Source organism: Ascidiella aspersa, chromosome 3 (assembly GCF_963924565.1).
Source record: "Ascidiella aspersa chromosome 3, kaAscAspe10.2, whole genome shotgun sequence".
NCBI classification, from domain to species: domain Eukaryota; kingdom Metazoa; phylum Chordata; class Ascidiacea; order Phlebobranchia; family Ascidiidae; genus Ascidiella; species Ascidiella aspersa.
The window spans coordinates 26,388,523-26,406,965 of NC_139449.1; the positions used below are offsets into that span (position 1 = coordinate 26,388,523).

Consider the following 18,443-nt stretch of genomic DNA (forward strand, 5'->3'; position numbering starts at 1 on the left):
CGTAAGGTTTGGTATTTACGAGTGAACTTTTGAAATACGTTAGTACACAAACGCTAGTTTACTTCGAGTCACACAGCGCAGCTATAGCCACATTTACTTTATACCTCCCTAAAGTGCAGTTTTATGAGTAATTATTATTTATTAACTGTTGTTTATAGTTTGAGATTTCATATCACCTGATTAACGTATGGTTTGAAGCCTGCTTTGTTTTGCATCGCTCGGTTTTGCGTCTCATTTAAAACTTGCCCTGCTTTCATGTAACAGGCTCGGATAAACCCACATAGATGATAGGTAGGTTAGCTTGTAGAAATTATGGAGAGCCCGTCTGTGTTCGAATGCCTTGCCACTGTTGGGTCAGCTTCGGTCACTACCTCATCCGAGTTTAGCGTCGACTCTGGAACTGAAACCGAGTCCCACCGGAGCCCAAGTGACAGCGAGTGGAACGACGGGAACACGGACGCTCTTTCCCCGCTAAATTCGTCGGTCAGTTTTGACAGCGCTTTTCGGACCGGTGACGACAGTCCGACTTTTAAGAACTCACCAACCACAATGGAAATAACCTCAAGCATTCCTCCTCAATCGCCCAGTATTCCACCGCCTCCTTCCTTAGGGGATATACCCCCACCGCCTCCCCCTTTTGGAAGTATACCCCCTCCCCCTCCGCTTTCATTCGGAGGTATACCCCCTCCACCGCCGTCCGGCATGTTGGCTCCACCTCCACCGACAGGAATGTCGTTCGCGAATCATAAAGGAAAAAATTATGACGACAGCACAATTAATAGAAAAAAACTCCGAAGGTATGTTGAATAGTTTTGTTTTGCAAGTTAACTTAATCCAGTACGCATACGCAATACCTGTGTCTTAAATAAATGATATTACAATGAAAAAAACTAGGACTATACTTTGTGTTATGCTGACAATTAAATAATTCGGGAGCAAATTTGCCTAATACGGGACTTGTAATTACGCCAAATTCTCCCAACTGACATGCGTATGTTTATAAGCCTTGTTTGTTGGAGATATCTAGTAGCATGTTGTACCCAGTCTATTTAGTCTATTTTTATAATAATCTTTGCTGATACCTATTCTAGGTGTTTGTATTTACAAGCAGTATATCTAGTATTTTATTCTTTTCTATGGGTTATGAGATTAAATTTATGAAAACAAAAATACAAACTTCACTTGAAAAAAATGTATAACCTTTTCTGTCAAATAGTGCTTCATTTATAAACGACTGAAACTTGTTTTTAGGCTGAACTGGACTAAAATCCCGGACATTCAAGTGAACAACGCCAAAGCGGAAACAATATGGAAGGAGGCACAAAGCGACAATCAAATTCTGGTGGATTTCGACGCAATTGAGGACCTTTTTGCCGTTCAGGATAGACCAGCCTCGGGAAATCGAAGGGGGGAAAGATCTTCCTTTTCTAAGTCAAGCGACGGAAGTAACAACGAGGCCGACGATTTGAAAGCAAAAAAAGTAAGAAACAATTATAAGTGTTTAAGTTGGTATTTCTACCTTGGTAATTCTGCCATTATTTTAAACATATAATGAAATGCTTGATAAGGACAGATGGCCAATGCTTGATATGCTACTATAAGAATAATCAATATTTCGTAACAGCCAAACTGATGTCGCGTCACCAAAGCCCTTTTTTGCTTTCCGCACATAAAAGTAGTTCTTCCAAATCTTTGAAAACGTAGAAAACGGCAGAAAGTCACATTGAGTAAACGTCGTGACCTAGAAAAGTGGGTTTCATTTAGATTGCATGTCATTATCCCGGAGATAGCCGCGCCCACACCCGAGTCACAGTTCACATGATTCGAATCGGAAGGGTTTACTCGAGATTACGGTTTTCCAGTTAGTTGCCTCCAGTTCGTTTTGATATTTGTGTGACTCCCCGCCCTTTTCGAAGGCGCTTGTTTGTCGACAGACCAGGCGTGAGACATTTCGTTTTAGGCGCCTTAAAAAAACTTATTTAAGTCCCCAGGTTCAGGGCAAAGCTAAACGAAAAGGTCGACGTGCGCTGTGCGAAACCCGAACGGCTAGCGCTATGTGCTGACTGCTAATATAAGCGCGAGTCGTTTTTTCGGCGAAAGTCGAGTGTAGAGTTCGTTTACAAGCGGCCACAGCGTAATCTTACTCCGGCTTTAAGTCGAACCAAAAGGGTGCACGAGCGCGTTTTGTGCGCACAAATCGCTGTATCAACACTGCTCAGTAGAAAGCTTTGACAACGGATCAAAGTCATCCCGTTACCGCGCTCCTAAGTAACAAGCCTCCGCCATACAACTCGGCGATCTAATGTCCAAACACACGCGCTGCTGAAAGGCACTAATTATAGCGGCTCTTAGTTCGCTGATTTTGCTGAAAGGAAACGCGACGAAAATAGACGCACGGTTATTTTTAGGCGCGCGAACTCGCAGCAGGAACGTACAGTTTTTTAAAACAAAACCCGACCCTAATCGCGGGTGGCCCGATCCAATTTCATCGCCGCTGGCCACTGTCAAGTGAATCTGGCCTTGGTAGTAATAATAACGTGGGTCGACTTCGGCTAAGTCTATTTGGGGAAGTTCACAGCGGCGTGAATGCGTAGTTCCGCCACCGTCGCAGCCCGCGCCCGTCCATTGAACAGCAAGTGGTCGAGCCCTACCGTTTTGGGGAAAAGGCGCGACTGGGCGAGGTCACGCGGTGCCGGTTCACGTCAAATTGACGCGGTGCAGTTACTACCGGCGAAAAACAGCACTCTGTCTTACGATAATTGTAGCCTTGGAGGGGCGCAAACACCGGGCCGCGGCGCACCTTGCAGGCTTTTTCGCGTCAAAACGACATGGACTTGCCTTGCACGGTGCGCGAGATTGCCAATTAGCCGGCGCTTGTGAGGTTTGACGAGGACACTCGCCAAGTCCAAGCCGGTGCGAGGCTTTGTTTTTCGCTGATGGCGATAAACAGGGCAGCCGCTTTCGTTCGCCACTCGCTCTATGGCCTTTCCTTGCTTTCTATCCGCGACTTGTTCCGCTGATGGATTGGGCGGCGAGTGACGTCATTTGAGCCCAGGCTAAACACTCGGGCCGCGCGGCCTTGTGGGAAAGAGGCGCGGCAAGGGCACCCAGCGACCGCGGCGACTTGCTATTTCGGTCAGGCACAAACAACCCTTGCTATAAAGCGCGCACTAAATGCGAAGTGAAACGTCGTTGATCGGCGTCCACGCGCTGCCGTTTGACGCCCAAACCGCTTTGAGGGCCTTCTCAAACGGCGCTTTCTCCCCTTGAAGTGTTTCCAAGTGTGAGCGCCTTGCCCAGTGCTCCAAACGCCCAACTGTTGACAAACAAGCGAACCGCCGCAACCGCCGCATCTTTGCGTATTCTCGTCTCGCCCCAAAGCCGTCAACGCCTTGTCGCACCGGCACTTACTGCTTTTAAGGTGAATTCCCACGCGCAAGGAGGTTTGGTGAGGCTACGACCTGCCAGCAAAGGAAGGTTGGGGCCCTTATCCGCTTACGCCGCTTGACATATGTTTTTTATGAAGTAAACTTGTTGACAAGGCAAATAGGGAGCGACTTGCTGCTGTTTGTCCGCCGCTTGTTTTTACAACGTCGACTCCTTCTTTTCTCCAGGTCAGTCTCCTTGACGGGAAGCGAAGCCTCAACGTGAACATATTCCTTCGTCAGTTTAAAAGGTACATTGATTTGTTAATCACGTTTCGACTATTGTTGTTACCGATTGGCACGATGTTTTTAAACAGTTCCAAACTCAATGGTTGCAAAATTGCTGATTTTATTTATTTATACATGGTTGGATGAGCTAGTTATCAAATCAGAACAATAACCTCTAAAGTTACTAAAATCAAAGTGTGTAATTTTATGATAACACAGCTGATTTTTATCATGAATTGAAAAATAAAAATTTGAATTTTTTTGCTTTTTTAGCCGAAACAAGTATTTGTAAAACCCATAAGACCCGCGAGCCGTATTTTTACAAGTTATATGCTAGAATTCTTGGTCAGGGCGTGTTTTCTTGATTCGCCTTATACAATATTTCTCATTTTAAAACGAACATGCTTTGGTTGTTAAGAACTTAATGTGTGCTAAAAGGTAACAGGCAAAAAACGAACGACATTATCCAATCTTTCGCCGACACAGTAGCCTTGTCGTATCGTACGTCGCGGCGTGAATGGGCAATTAAGTGTAGATATAGTGCATCGCCGTCACAAATCCGCAGCAGATTACGAGTGTGTGATTACATTTCGCGACCCCCGCGCCGTTTCTAATGAGCAAGTCTTCCGGCTATATAACCGACGTGTCGCAAATGGACGGCCACGGGTCGGTCCGCTGGTGCTGCCGCCTTGCAAACGGCGACCACGATGCCGGGTTTATTTATATTTGATTCTCGCTCTCATGTGTCGGCGTGATCGGCTTTCTCCGTAGCGATTACACTGTGCTCATCGATGACGCAATAAAGAACCGGTTTGTGCCTTCTAAATCGAACACTCCACTTCTCGGCGGTTTGAATACGCTGCCGGCCTGTCTTCTTTTGTCCCGGCACCAATAGTACCCGTGGGGGTTTTGTGTTTTAGCGCAGAAAACTAAGGTTGCTGTGTTTTGAAAACGCCCGGTGTTACGGGTTCCCGTTACTTTTGTTTTGGGTCTCGGCGCCGTCAAGTATAGTGAAACCCTTTCTAAAGGAGCCAAATTACAACCCTTTTAAGCTCTGCTGACAGTATCTTTTTTTTCTGTTGCCGTTTTGCGCTGTCCTCACATTCGATAATCACAAAACACCGAAATGCCGCAGCAATCATTTTACTGCTAGTGTATGTGCCTGCACTGTACACATTACTTTGTAATTTACAAGGCGTATAAAAAAATTCATAACGAGTCGCTTGTGATTGTGGCCTTTTACACAACGCGAGTTCACGTACAATTTCCTACTTAAAATAAACAATAAAAAACCCTGTTCTAATACTCCGGTTTCTTTTGGGGTTATCGGTCGTTTGTTATGTATACAGTATTACCTCTGTCTCAGCCACTTTCAGGTTGTAGATCTGGAAGAGTTGTTTAAGTAAAAATCCTTAAGCTTTAAGAAGTTTGTTTTCTATTTCGCGTAGTACTTTTTGTTAAAATTCTACTTTGATCAAGTTTTCAATGAAATTGCAATTGCTGTTTGATGTCCACCTTTAATAAAGTTATTGCGATAGCATCAAAGACATTTATTGTAGCCTACGCGGCCATTTAACCCAGCAGGACTGTTCCATCATAAAGGGTCCAGTAAATTTGTTGGTTTAGGTGTCAACTCCATAAGGAATGTTGTATGTGGCGAGGTGCTGCGTGGGCCCGCGCAGTCGCCCATGACTCGACGTTCGGATGTTATTTTTCAAACCCTCAACTCCGATAGTGACGTCATAAAGGATCGCGTGAGAGTAGCTGTGATTGACGTTGTTTATATTACAAACTAAGGCCAGTTCTTTGGTCGACACACAAAACGGCATGCGATGTTGCGCTGTCGGTCGTGCGGAAGGGGTTTCCGCAACTTTCCTGTTGATGGCAACGTTATTGTCGCGCGTTACAAATATTGTCTTTTTCAGAGATGCTTTGTCACCCCGCAATGTGTCTCCTAGGAGTCTGAGAGGAATTTTGTAATCGGGTGCGGCATCAGCGATGTTATTCCTCTTTACAAACAAAGCTCGAGAAACAACTTCTGTGGACTGTGCGCCACGTATGTTGTTGTGATAAAGCCACAATTCCCGACCGAGCGAAACCATAAAAAAGTATTTTTGCTCATGACACCATGATTTTAAATGCAGCACATTTAGAAGGTGCTCAGATGTAATCGCATTTTTGAGTTGGAAGGTTACGCAAGAATCCTCTTCCGTATTCATCGACCGGGACATATTAGTCAAAAGTAGTATACCTCACTCTTAATCTGTCATGTGTAAAACTAAGCGAAATTAAAGTTCACTATGCAAATATTACTAACGTACGTTTTTTCACGGCAGTTCAATTTAATTATGAGCGATGCTTCTTTGGCAGTCTTTTAAAATGAACCGCTATATTACCATACATTTAAATGCTCGTAAAACACGTGCAAAACTATGCTAATAACTTGGCTACAAGATTACCTTGTATTTCTTTTTAGAACATAGGTAAATGCGAAGGTCCAGCTGGCTAGTCTGTCCACGCCTTTAAAACCCAATATTAAACAATGCTACTGCAACTGTAAGTGATACAGCAGATCCTAAAATATATGCTATTTAGAAACGGTGTTTGCCAAGTTAAAGTGTATATGGCACTAAAAGTTATTGCTGTACATATGATGTTATAGCTTCACGTTATATGCTTTTAACGCCAAAGGCCCAAAGTTGTTCCCGGAATACACAAAGGTTTTCGTTTAACGGCTCGGACGGCTTTTGTGCGTTTAACCCTGTTATTGGCAACCGCTAAAAGAGCACTCGTTCTGCCAGGTTGGTAGGCTATGGAAATGCCATGCCACAGCAGTAATATCATCATCCATATGGTTTGGTGTAATGTTTCAGTTGGGTGCAACCCGGTATTTTAAGAGGCTGACGCGCCGCTCAAGGGTTTCTTGACTTGTTTCTCTCGGCTGAAGTGCTTCGCCTCGCGGTGAAAAGCCACAGTAGCCGTAATAACCATAATCGCCCAAGCACACCTGTACGTTTTCGTTGTCGTACAAACTAAAATACAGCTGCTTGTTTTGCAACCCCCCTCAGCTGTCGCGTGTAGCTTGCCGCGTTACGCGCGTGTGTCGCGTAGCCCTAAGCGACCAACGACATCGACTTGTTTTCGCATGGATAATCATGGCTAAACTATGCGCACCGAAAACTGCGCGGCAATTTAATGAATATTCGAGTTTGCACCGTGAAACGTGGAGTTGCGAATACCGAGAAACCTCGTACTAGGGCTTCGGACTGCTGTGCAACAGCGGGGCTCCTTGAAAGACACCCTTTCACTGCGGGATTACCGGCGTTTAAGTACTTCAGAATGCGGCATTCGTTATGCCGCGCTGTTGTAGTAGCACGGCGTGTTCCGTTGTTTTGAAAAACGACGGAAACGAGCGTGGCAAATATTTATTATCTACTGCGACGTTTGTTTTAAAATTTTCCACTATACAATGTATTAATTGAGTTACCCAAGGTACAATGTTTTCTTGTTGCTATTTCTTTAAGCTCTAATTTTGCCCAAAACTAAAGGCTAAGGCGCCTTAAGAGATCGGTCCTTATAACATGACAGACAAGTATTTCGTGTCACAAGTGTTTGTGTAACGGCCAATTAGTATTTGCTTGGCGATTTCAGCCCCGCAGGAGCTTCAGGTCGCAAAGATGCCGAACCGTGATCATGTCTAGACGCCCGCGTGGGTTGTGGGACCGTTTCTTGCGTCGGCGACGTCCATTTACGTTGGAGGTGGCATTGTTTAAAGTAGGATTTGATCGTCGAAATGGAATACATGCCGATTTACGGCTGGGCGTGATCGATTTGATCGCTTTATGACTCTGACCCGCGACCTTTTTGTGTTCGCCCCTGCTGGTAATTTAGCAGTTTGCGCGGTCATCATTCAGACGCCCGTCCTTTATACCGGTTTCCACGAGGCCGTAACCGCGTAGAAAAGGGAACGAGGGGTGTTTGGTCCATCAATATGAAAATTACGCCAAACATGGCACATGACGAACCACGCAGCTACTTTTGACGTGTCATTTCACTTGAACGATCGCTGATTTATTTGCTAGAATATATCCCAATGAAAGCTTTCAACTAACAAGTACTGTGTCTTTTAAAAGTGTGCTTTTTAACTTTGTTTTTAACTGTGAAAAGTTTTGAAATAACATGTCGCGTTGTCAAACAACTTCGATTGCGCTTTTTTAGTAGCCCGTAATTGAATTATGCAATTTCGACACCGTCAATAATAACCGAAAAATGCCGAACGAATGGTTCGTTTGAAAACAACTGTTGGTTTTTCTGCCAATTGAGTATTGCCGCTACACGCCCCGACAATTCACTAGAAAGGCACTTGTTATACGTCATACGTTGATGAGGTTTTGTGACGCGACCCGGTAATATTGTCCGCCCTTCTAATTCGAGACGGCATTTGCTCGGTCTACTGGCTACAACAGAGGCATACTTTTCCGAGGTCTGCTTTGATGCAATTATTTCGGCTCGTTTCGAAATTTCGTCCTTTCATGTAACGCGACAAACCGTAGTGACGAATCTGTTTTTGTATATAGGCGTAATTGGTTACGTAATGGATTCACGTAAAGCGCCCATTAGCTGGTTGAGATGTTTTAAATAGACAACGGAGTTTTTCTCTCGGCAACCTTTGTACTCGCCCCGATGGAGCTGACTGCGTGACGAAGTCCGAACAACGAAACTGTTAACTTTTCGCATTAACCGCATACGAAAGAGAATTGTCGATTCACAGCTGTAACATAACCGCGGAATGCCGGGAAGGCAGGACTTGGCCGTTTCGGTCTCCACAGTTTAGGCGCTGTGTGTACCGTGTTGATTTTGTTTCCTTGGCGGTAGTGCGTGCTTTCCTCGGTCGTAAATCAGGGCCTTTTAGCGTCGCCAGCCCAGCCGAGGTATAGGGCCTCGATTCGAAATGCCCATCTTGCCTTGTAGATTCGAGAGCAGGGCGCTGAATGTTGCGATTGCCACACAAAGGCCGCGAACTGATAGCGACCGAGGCAAGCCTGGACAGGGCGACTGTAAATGCTCTTTCAATTTCTGATCAGTCCGTTTATTGCTCGGCTTCGGATTAAAGCCCAGTGCCATTACTTCGGGGTCTTCGCTCACACGCTGTGTATATAAACGAGAACCGCTCTTCGTTTACAAACACACGTCCGTCGTGTAACGTATGCGTTTTCGCCATACTTGTCAACGAAAAGTTGGTGAATTTTGGTAAATAGGTTGTTGGTATTCTAATCTTCAAATATTCCATACTCGGTGACTGCGAAATACATTCCCTTACTAAAAAGCATCTTATAGTACCAATTGTATGTTTTAAACTTACGTATGGTCGTATGTGTTATTTCAGCCGCAAATTTAAATTTTTATTATTAGTTAGTATATACTGTAGGATAGTGGTTATCAAACTTTGTCACTGGGCGAACCCTTTTTTTTTCTTGAAATAATCAAGGACACCATTTATATTTATACGGCACAATAAATATGATTAACATTCCAATCAAAACTCGAACAAACTATTTAGGCGTACTGTAAACAAGTTGTAAAATAATTTCGTATCCTGAAAACTAAATGAGATGATGTGCTTGTGCTCCTTAATTATAATTTGATGATTTTAGAGATGTTGCGCGAACCCCTTAAACTCTCCCTAATTTGAGAACCACCTAAATTAAAACAATAGTGGGCAGAAAATTTAAGGCGAGAAAAACACAACAGGGGGGCCAGCATAAGTCTTCCAAGATAAATCCGCTGCCCGAATAATGCCAATTGTACGACTTAAGCTGAACAATATTTGCGCAGACTTATCCGCCCCTCCTAAATCAAATACAGTTGTTCTATTGATTAAGGCCTTTGCACGACTTCCTTATACTTTGGCCATTTCGCACGCGACGCATCTTATTTCTTTTCATAATCCGGTGACTTTGCGTATTGACGCAACTGTCAGCGGCAGAGTAATTGGCTAATTTCTTGTGTGCTGATTCTGACCACTTTCATTCTGATTAAATATGCATTTATAAGTTTGTTACCCCCACCTGGATGTGCAAGGCCTAGTTTTAAATTGTATTGTTCGTTGTATAAAGTTAGCATTTGTGCATTAAAGTGATGTTTATTTCCTTTACGCGCTCACATTTATATCTTATTGAACCGTACAAAATTGTCAAACTACAAAGACATCGATTTTTACAAACTTGTTACTTTTATGAGGTGTTTTACGACGAAATACTAGGCGATTGATTGTAATTTTGGTAAATTTGATTAATTGTAATTTGTATTTTTGAAAGTTTCTACTAAAATATAGGCTTCCAATTTGTTGAAAATCACGAGCCTCGTATTATTTTGTTAGGCAACCTTTTCGCCAATCAACTTTGTACGTTTGCTATGAGGGTTTTTACATGACATGATCACGTCGCTAAAGCACCAATTAATGTATAAACGCCACGGAAAAGCACAAATAAAATGGGTCTGCTTGTAAATTACCTACACCGACCAACAACTATTAACCTCTCCAAAAATCTACTCTCAAGTAATATTCATAACTTTTTGTGTGTGTTTTCCAGCAAACGTGTATTTATGTGTTAACATTTCAGATCAACCGCGGTCCTTGCTGAGTCGATAAAGTCATGCGACGTGTCATTCATGAACTCTGACAAACTAAGGGCTCTCCGCAAACTTCTTCCAGACAAGGAAGAAATCAAAACCTTAATGGGTATGAAAATAAATAATAATCTTCTGTTTCATATAAGTGGTCAATCCATTATATCTCTGCAGAATGTTCAAACTATAGTGAGCTAATTATGCATTATAAATGTGCTGGTTATTTAATGTTTAGCACCTATTATTGATATATTTATCTCCAATAATAAATATAGATGAGACTTTTTTAAATCAAACCTTAACAATATCGAAATTTTTTTTAAATATATTTATCAATTAAATATTCACATATGTTAAATAAACTGTAAAATATATATGTTTTGGGTAATTGTTGTGGTAATTCAAACGAACAACACGTAAAACAAACGCCACGTTAAAGATGATTCAGTTTTCGTAGACATCAATGCAAACTGGCACCAAGAGGTGATGACGCAACTTGGCGTTTAGTCAGATTGCGCACTTCGTTTGCCTCTCTTGGTTTAAAGACAGTGTAACGGACGCACACACGCGCATACACGCATGCATACGCAATCACACACACGCACTCGTAAACTTAACGATGGCAGTGTATACAGCAGAGCGGCAAAGGTGGGCGAAATGGCATTTAGCTGAACTTTGACGAATATGACGAGACGGTACTTTATAAGGCAAGGTTTAATGTGTATTGGCCGCCCGCGAATTCCGATCCATGGAATTTTAATTGCTTTTACCTAACCAGCTCTTTATAATGATGACGTAGGAAACTGCACAATCATTATCGAAATTTCACCTTACTTGGTATCGAAGGCAGCTGCTCGTGTCGTACAAACCAAATTTATTACGCGGTGTTTTAATTTTAGAAACAAAGTCATGTTTAATTCGAACTGTTAACCGACTGCGTTTACAACTTGAAAAAAGTTACTTCAATATCAAACTTAGCCGTTTTGTGCTACCTGTTTCGGCAAAGGTTAAATGCTACCTGTTGCGGCAAAGGGTATTTAGAACAGCATGTGCATAAACTACTTTTCGCAAACATTAAACATCGAAACTTATCACTTTACAGGCTATGATGGAAATGTGGATCTTCTCGACAACGCCGAGAGCTTCCTGCGTCGCGTCATCTCGATTCCCCATTATCACGTAAGAATCGACGCCATGTTGCTCCGAGAGGAATTTGACCACGCCATGGTGCAAGTTGAACACTCGGTAGAGGTCTTGCTTCAGGCTATTAGAGGTAAGATAACGCGTTTGGAACTGATGTTGATTTTATTTTTTTTTTTTGAAAAACTGCCTGCTTTTACGCGGGCGGTTTGTTATATACCGTTCAACGTATGCAAGAACAACCCCCACGATCCACATGTTTGCTTGTGTGATAAAGTTGTTATAACAGTCGAAATATATCTGTGCGGTTAAATTCTAAATAACTTGCAACTCATAAAGCTAAGTGGGCTGGCCTTTAGCCACCCTGTGGCTTCTTAAAAGGAGTTTTTTATTCTTCTCTGTCTTTTCCTATTTTGTTGTTTTCTGTGTAATAACAATAAAATAGAAAAAAATATATCAGAGGTAAGACAGAGTACGGTTTATTTTGCACTTGTTCCCACGTTTTGAGTTCTAGTCAGTAGCGACACTTAGCGGAATTTGAATTGCTTTAGTATAATTTGGCGAACATAAAAAATTATAGTTTTAGGAAACACTGGCTTTGTGCTTTATTAATTGCTGAAAAAAAAAATCCCAGTGCGAATGAAGATTGTCTTGCATAGTTCCGATTTGTTCGTTAAGATAATAAATATAGCTTTGTTTAAGCCTTAAAACAAATTATCCATTTTTAGAAATACGAGACTGCCGCGCTCTGCCGACCATTTTGCACTTGGTATTGCAAGCGGGAAACTACCTCAATCGCGGCGCGGCATTCGGCAACGCGTCCGGATTCCGCCTTGCTTCGCTCCAGCGACTTACAGACACGAAGGCCAACAAACCCGGGATTACCTTGATGCACTATCTTGTGACGGTAATTATATGTGCTGAACACTTTTGCCTTGTTCTAAATCTAAGGTGATGGATTTTTATAATGCCATACTTGTGGCATGTATATTTGCGAATTGCAAACTTGAAATTAATTGGTCAAAATGTTTCTACTTATATCATTTACATCTTACTAAATAGTTGGTATATAGAACGAGAAGATGATTATTGATTATGGACTATAAACGTTTTAAAAACAACCAATTTGTGTAAATAAGTTTAAGAAACGCCAAGTTATGTGTGTAATTGACTTGGAGCTTAGGTCCAAGTAATTTTCCAAAATACTTAAATTGATATAATTTACGATTAATTGCGTTAAAATAAAACATTGAGTTAAATTAATCAAAACAGTTCCCCTGATAGTAATTAAAGTGGGAGAAAAATTTAACTACTCGAGGAGCCATTGTTAATTAATATTATACCTGGTAAAGCAACAGCTTACATTTTAAACTAAATTATTGCAACACAGCTGTATACTATCCTGCAAAGTGTAAACTATTATTTCACACTAGAGTCTCTGCGTTACTACCTCTTTCCCTAACAAAGGCCTATAGAGATTATCGCTTTTAACCTTTCTCGTCAAACTATTTCTACAATTCAGGAGCTAGAGAGACACAATCCTAACATGTGCTCCTGGACGTCGGATGTTCCGAGCGTGGACGCCGCATCCAGGATCTCGGAGGAGGAGGTTTCGGAAGAGATCAAGGCCTACCGGATCCGTGTCAAGTCGCTCAAGCACAAGGTGCATCAGGAGGTTGACGAAGAGCTGCGGGAGAGCGTCTCCGACTTCCTCGAGGTGATTGTTCGTGTGCAGCTCCTAAACTTTGGAGCATTATCCAATACCGCGAGTTTATATCTGCCTAAAGAACCTTGTTTTGCCATCCTGTATGTATTGAACATATCCAAGATGTTGGTGACGCAGAAGCTGCAGACCAGTGGTTACTAATCTTTAAAGCGACATTAGCTCCGAGAATTACTTAACCAATACCCCGTTAAAAAATTAAAACGGCATGATCCGTCATCTTCAATAAAATAAATGAACAACACCTTTACCTAATGTTTGTATTCATATAATACAAAAATCTACATTTGGGGGAAAGAATAGTGTTTTTTGTAATCAATTTATTCAAAAAAACACTCTTAAATTTTGAAAATTAACCCATTGATTGGCCATTACCGTTGTTGGTCAATTATTGATATAGGTAAAAATGGGTATTATTCTAATATTTTTAAAATATTTTTTTATTTTTTGGCTATCAAGAGCTACCAACTTCTTTAAAGTTAAATTACCCCGTAAAACTACAGTTGCACTTTAATTTACAGTAACACTGATAGAATGTTGCTTTTTGTGCTGATACACAATTAATAACCTTGCAATGAAAAACAGCTTAATGACGTTAACGGCTGAGCCTGTATACTCTTATATGGTCATTGTTTATTTTATTCGTTTGCTGTTTACATCAAATTAGTTTTGAAAACTATTCAGCCCAACTTAGCAATATCGACCTCGATCTATGAGTCTAGTTATTATCAACTGATTTTGCCCACGTAGGAAGCCGAAAACCGCCTGAACCTTATCGAAACCGCCGAGCAACAACTGAAGGATTCGTCGCGCGATCTTGCAACCTACCTCTGTGAACGACACGAAAAGTTTTCGTTGATCGAGTGCTTCCAAATAGTGTCGACCTTCAGGAAGAAATTCGACACCGTCTCTGAGGAGAACAGACAACGAGAGTCAAAGAACAAGCGGTAAGCTGAGATGGCTTTCAGCTATAGAATTTGGAATGTTAATAGGAATTTGTTATTCTTTAATCTTGGTGTTCACAAAGCTAGCGACACAGTGCATATCTAACAAAAATGTCCTCTATCTATATCGTTTCTGATTCGTATTTCTCTGACTAACTAAACATGTAATCCTAATCTTGCTTAATTGTTCTCCTCTGTGTGTAGCTCTTCTATGGGTTCCACCTTGCGCTCAAGAAATAAAATCACGAAAGACGACAAGCAGACGAACGTCACGGATTTGGAGGGAACGAAAACTCGAAGAGACTCGTTCACACGTCGCCGAACCATCGCCACACCTCATCAGCGATACGCAGGGCTTAGTCGGCAAAGTAACGCCACCGACACTAGCGAAGAACCGCCGCGGGAAAGCAGGGAGTCGAGGCTCCGAAAGTACGACTTATCCCACATCAGGCGCTCCTCTCTTGCCAAACCATCTCCGGCCGAAGTATTGCGCTTATACCAGCAAGACTTGAACGCAACCGGGAACAAGGACTGCATTGACGAGAACAGCGAACCCAATTCACCGAGGGAACCTCGAAAGGCGTGGGGCCAAGAAGTCCCTGAAATAATTGAACCACACAACGTGAAAAGCCCGCTTTCTTCCAGTCCCTCACTCAGTTCAAACGCCAGCGATTTCAGTCTTTCTTTAGAGACAGACAGCAGTAGCTTACAAGGGACACCGCAGCGCCGTCGCCGTCGTTTTGGTTCAATGCGCAGTCGCTCTTTGCGTACTGGTCTTTGGGAAACGATCGACGACCCCAAAGATAATAATTATCTTGTACCCAGTGGTGGAAACTCACCAGACGTTGTTCTTCGCCATAGAAATAGTTCAGTTGGAGAAAGTGACCGGCAAAGGCCCGTGAGCATGCTGTCATCTTCTCAGTCAGCAGACGACATCGAAACTTCCTTAACTCGCTTTATTAACGGTGAAAGGGGGAGGGCTTTCGAACGAACGCAGATGCGAAGGTCGTACATAAGGCTTCCCGTTGACGACGAACAAGCAAAAACACCGGAAAGTGAAAACCCTGATGACGATGTGGGTCTTATGATAAAGTTGCGCCGTCGCATCTGGAGGAAATCAGAAGCACCTCCTTCCAAAGAGCCTCCCTCTATGGGTTTCGGTGTCGTTTTGCGCGACGGAAGTCAGACCGATCCGTTCTCGTCCGAAGCGTCAAGCGCTTTAGATTTTGAACCTTTGGAAGAAGGAGATTCTAAAACCGAAGATAAAACGAAACGGCACGAGGATATCCGAGAGCGGATCCGCCGCTATAAGCAGTCTTCTGGCGAATCTAGTTCATCCGAAAGGCGGCGCAGTAGCAATAGCTCTATTTCCGAATTTTGGCATTCAAAGCGAGGTATTTTCGCCGCCTTAAATAAGTTCTTTAAAAAGTCTATAGATAACCTCAAAAAAACGTAGTAGTTTGATAGTGGTTAGTGGATAGTAGTTAGTTGGATAGTGACTTAAAAATCTTATAACTTTGACGGCGTGTAGTGATTTAACTTGTTTAAATCCTAACTTGATTAATCTTGAACCACAGAGTCTTGCCCCAGCCTTTCCTCTCAACCCTTATCACCGGTTAATCTAAATGAGAAGAACTCTACCGAATCCAGTTCATGGGCAAATCGCAAAAGAAGCCTCACCCGCCTCGCGGAGATGTATGAGCAAGATGACGACCTTAAAAAGGAAGTATCTGACATACCTGACAGCGATGAGAAACTTCCTGTCGTTGAGACAGAAGAAGAAGGTATAGTTGCAATTCAGAGCAAGGTAGAAGAGGCTGAATCCGAAAGTGCGATCAATGTTTTACAAATCGCGTCGTCTGACGAGCAGCAGCAAACTGCAGAATCCACTGTTGCAGGTTTGCAAACGCCAACTACCGAAACCGATTCCAAGAAAGCGGTATCAGTAAAGAGCGCCCCAAGCACGCCGACCATGTCTAGGAGAAAAACCACCAGCCTTAAACCACCGTCCACTCCGTCCCCGACGCGTCGTCCGCGTACTCCTGTGCTACCCAGAAAACAGTATCACAGTCCTACACCGTCTCCTGCCAAGTCCCCTGCGCCGTCGCCTGAACGCACGACAAAGCAGAAAAAGACTAAATCAGGAGGTCCTATTAAGAAGACCACAATTCCAAACAAGGCAGCAAAGGATACAAAGCCCGCTGTTGTCGACAAGGACAAACCTGCGAAGACTGGATCCACTGTGAAGACGTTCATGAAGAAGCTGTCCTACCACGGACCCAAAACTAAAACTACAACTCCAAAAACACCAAACAAGGCAGTACCCGAGAAAGGCAAGGTAGCGCCCATACAGAAGACCAACGTCAAAAAGAATGTCACGACGCCTAAAAGCAAGCCGGCGCTGAAAGTTAGTGGGGCAAATAAAGCTACCACGCCCTCTACGCGACCAATGCGCACCCCATCGCCAGCAACTGGCCCCGGTACTACGCCCAATGTTTCAAGACCAAACACTTTAAATCCTGGCTTCAGGATAACGAAACCTCCTCAATCCTACGCTATAAGCAGCAAGCCTGCTTCGAGGCTTGTTTCTCCCGTAGCCCAGAGAACAAACAAAACGATCGGCCAAATGCAATCTCTAGGTCGCGACGTGAGGCCGACAGACGTGGCCCGCAAACTCCCAGCAACCCCGACCAAAGCTGCTAAAAAGGCGCCCGCCAACAAAAAAGGAGGCATCTCAAAACCGACAATGACGCCGAAAAGCGCTGAGGCTGTCTCGTCGTCGTCTTGCAATCGCGCGTCGAGCGGCAGCGACAAAGAAAACGACGGCGTCGCGAGTCCTGAAGCTCCAACGGACGCAAAGTCGGCGTCTACATTGAAGGAGACCGATTTGTCCGACAAACAAAGCGATACAGTTAAAGACATTGCCCCCGCAACCACTACCTCACAATCAGCAGCAACAGCAGCAACAGCAGCGCCCTCCAATAATACGCCTTCGCCTCGCAACAATGGAGTGCAGATGAATCGCGCCGCAAGATTACGCCTATCCAAGAAAAACATTACATCCAAGAAAACTTCCGCCACTAACCCAGTGTTCGTATGACCGATATACCGTGTTATTTATTCCGAACGTGGTCCTTCTCGTTTGTAGTTGAATTTTACTCGAAAAACAACGTTAGTTTGTTTGCGGATTAAGGGTTACTGTCGTTGCTATTGCAGCTTTCGTACGTAAAATATACGCCAGAAAATCTTAAGTTAAACATTAGAATTAGTGGATTAGATGAGTACTTTGACAAAGAATGCTATATTTGATTAATGTTCTACTACTTGTTTGACTGTTTTGTAGTTTTTTTTACTACACACTGGTAGGCCTTTAGCCTACATTATTGGCAAAGTTTAGTTTTAGCGAATTTGACCTTTTGTCATTGTTATTACACGTGCCAAAATTGTTGTATAGGTTTTGTTGGTTTCACTCTACATTTTCGTGGCACTATATCAAGATGAAATTCTATTGATTTGGTGATTTTTAACTGCATAGGTTAAGTCAGTCTGCCAGAAGCAAAATGCATCACTTATGTTTTTTTATAAAAAAGTAACAATATATCCACTAGCGTAGAGCGGCGTTCAAGAGTTTAATAAAGCATATGTCACCTCCATCTAACTGTAAAGGTCGCCTTACCCTCATGGAAAACTATTTTTGCAAAGCTCTAGTCCAGAGGTTCCCAACGTGGGCGGTACCGCCCCCTTGTGGGCGTTGGCGAGTTACAAGGGGGCGTTTTTGGTCTTTTACTAATTTGGGGGGCGCTGAACGCACATAAGGGGGCGTTACATGAAAGTACTGATGGCAAAATTTTGTAAAAGGTTCACATAAAAATAGTGACAAACAGCATTGTAGGTAACTTTTAACCTTATGGCTACTACCGTCCTGCGAACTTGTAGTAGTTTTCCTACCATTGTTACGTAATAATTGGCTTTCTTATGTTAAGTTGTTCGATGTTGTTGCGTTTCACCGTTTTATACGCGGCAAATTGTTTGTATATTTAAAGCAGGGGTCACCGCCGGATTCGGCCAGCCGCGCCCCTTTGACAACTAAACATGAGTTCATTTAAAATACTTTTTGACTATTTTACCTTTAGTACGTCGAAAATTTTTTCGCGAATGATCTTTCTACGTCCAGTTTGATTACACATCTTGAAGCTGTTTCTTGACTAGATCAGCGCTTCTTTACCGTTGCGCCGTGAAATGCTACGAAGTGCGTCACGGAAAAACGGAAAATGTATTAAAAAATATTACACATATATTTTTTAACATTTTTTTTGGCAATGTAATAATAAAAACTAGCAGGAAATTTAAAAG

At 42.9% G+C, this 18,443-nt stretch overlaps 1 protein-coding gene across 1 annotated transcript; it reads left to right on the top strand.

Moving 5' to 3' along the window:
• Nucleotides 1-275: 275 nt before the first annotated feature.
• On the top strand, nt 276-17,917 carry LOC146161193 (uncharacterized). Its single transcript, XM_083384360.1, has 10 exons — nt 276-797; nt 1,252-1,480; nt 3,615-3,676; nt 10,277-10,395; nt 11,386-11,556; nt 12,152-12,330; nt 12,946-13,140; nt 13,897-14,093; nt 14,295-15,484; nt 15,668-17,917. The coding sequence occupies exons 1-10, from the start codon at nt 313-315 to the stop codon at nt 17,188-17,190; spliced, it is 4,350 nt and encodes a 1,449-aa protein (XP_083240486.1). The 5' UTR covers nt 276-312; the 3' UTR covers nt 17,191-17,917.
• Nucleotides 17,918-18,443: the final 526 nt, after the last annotated feature.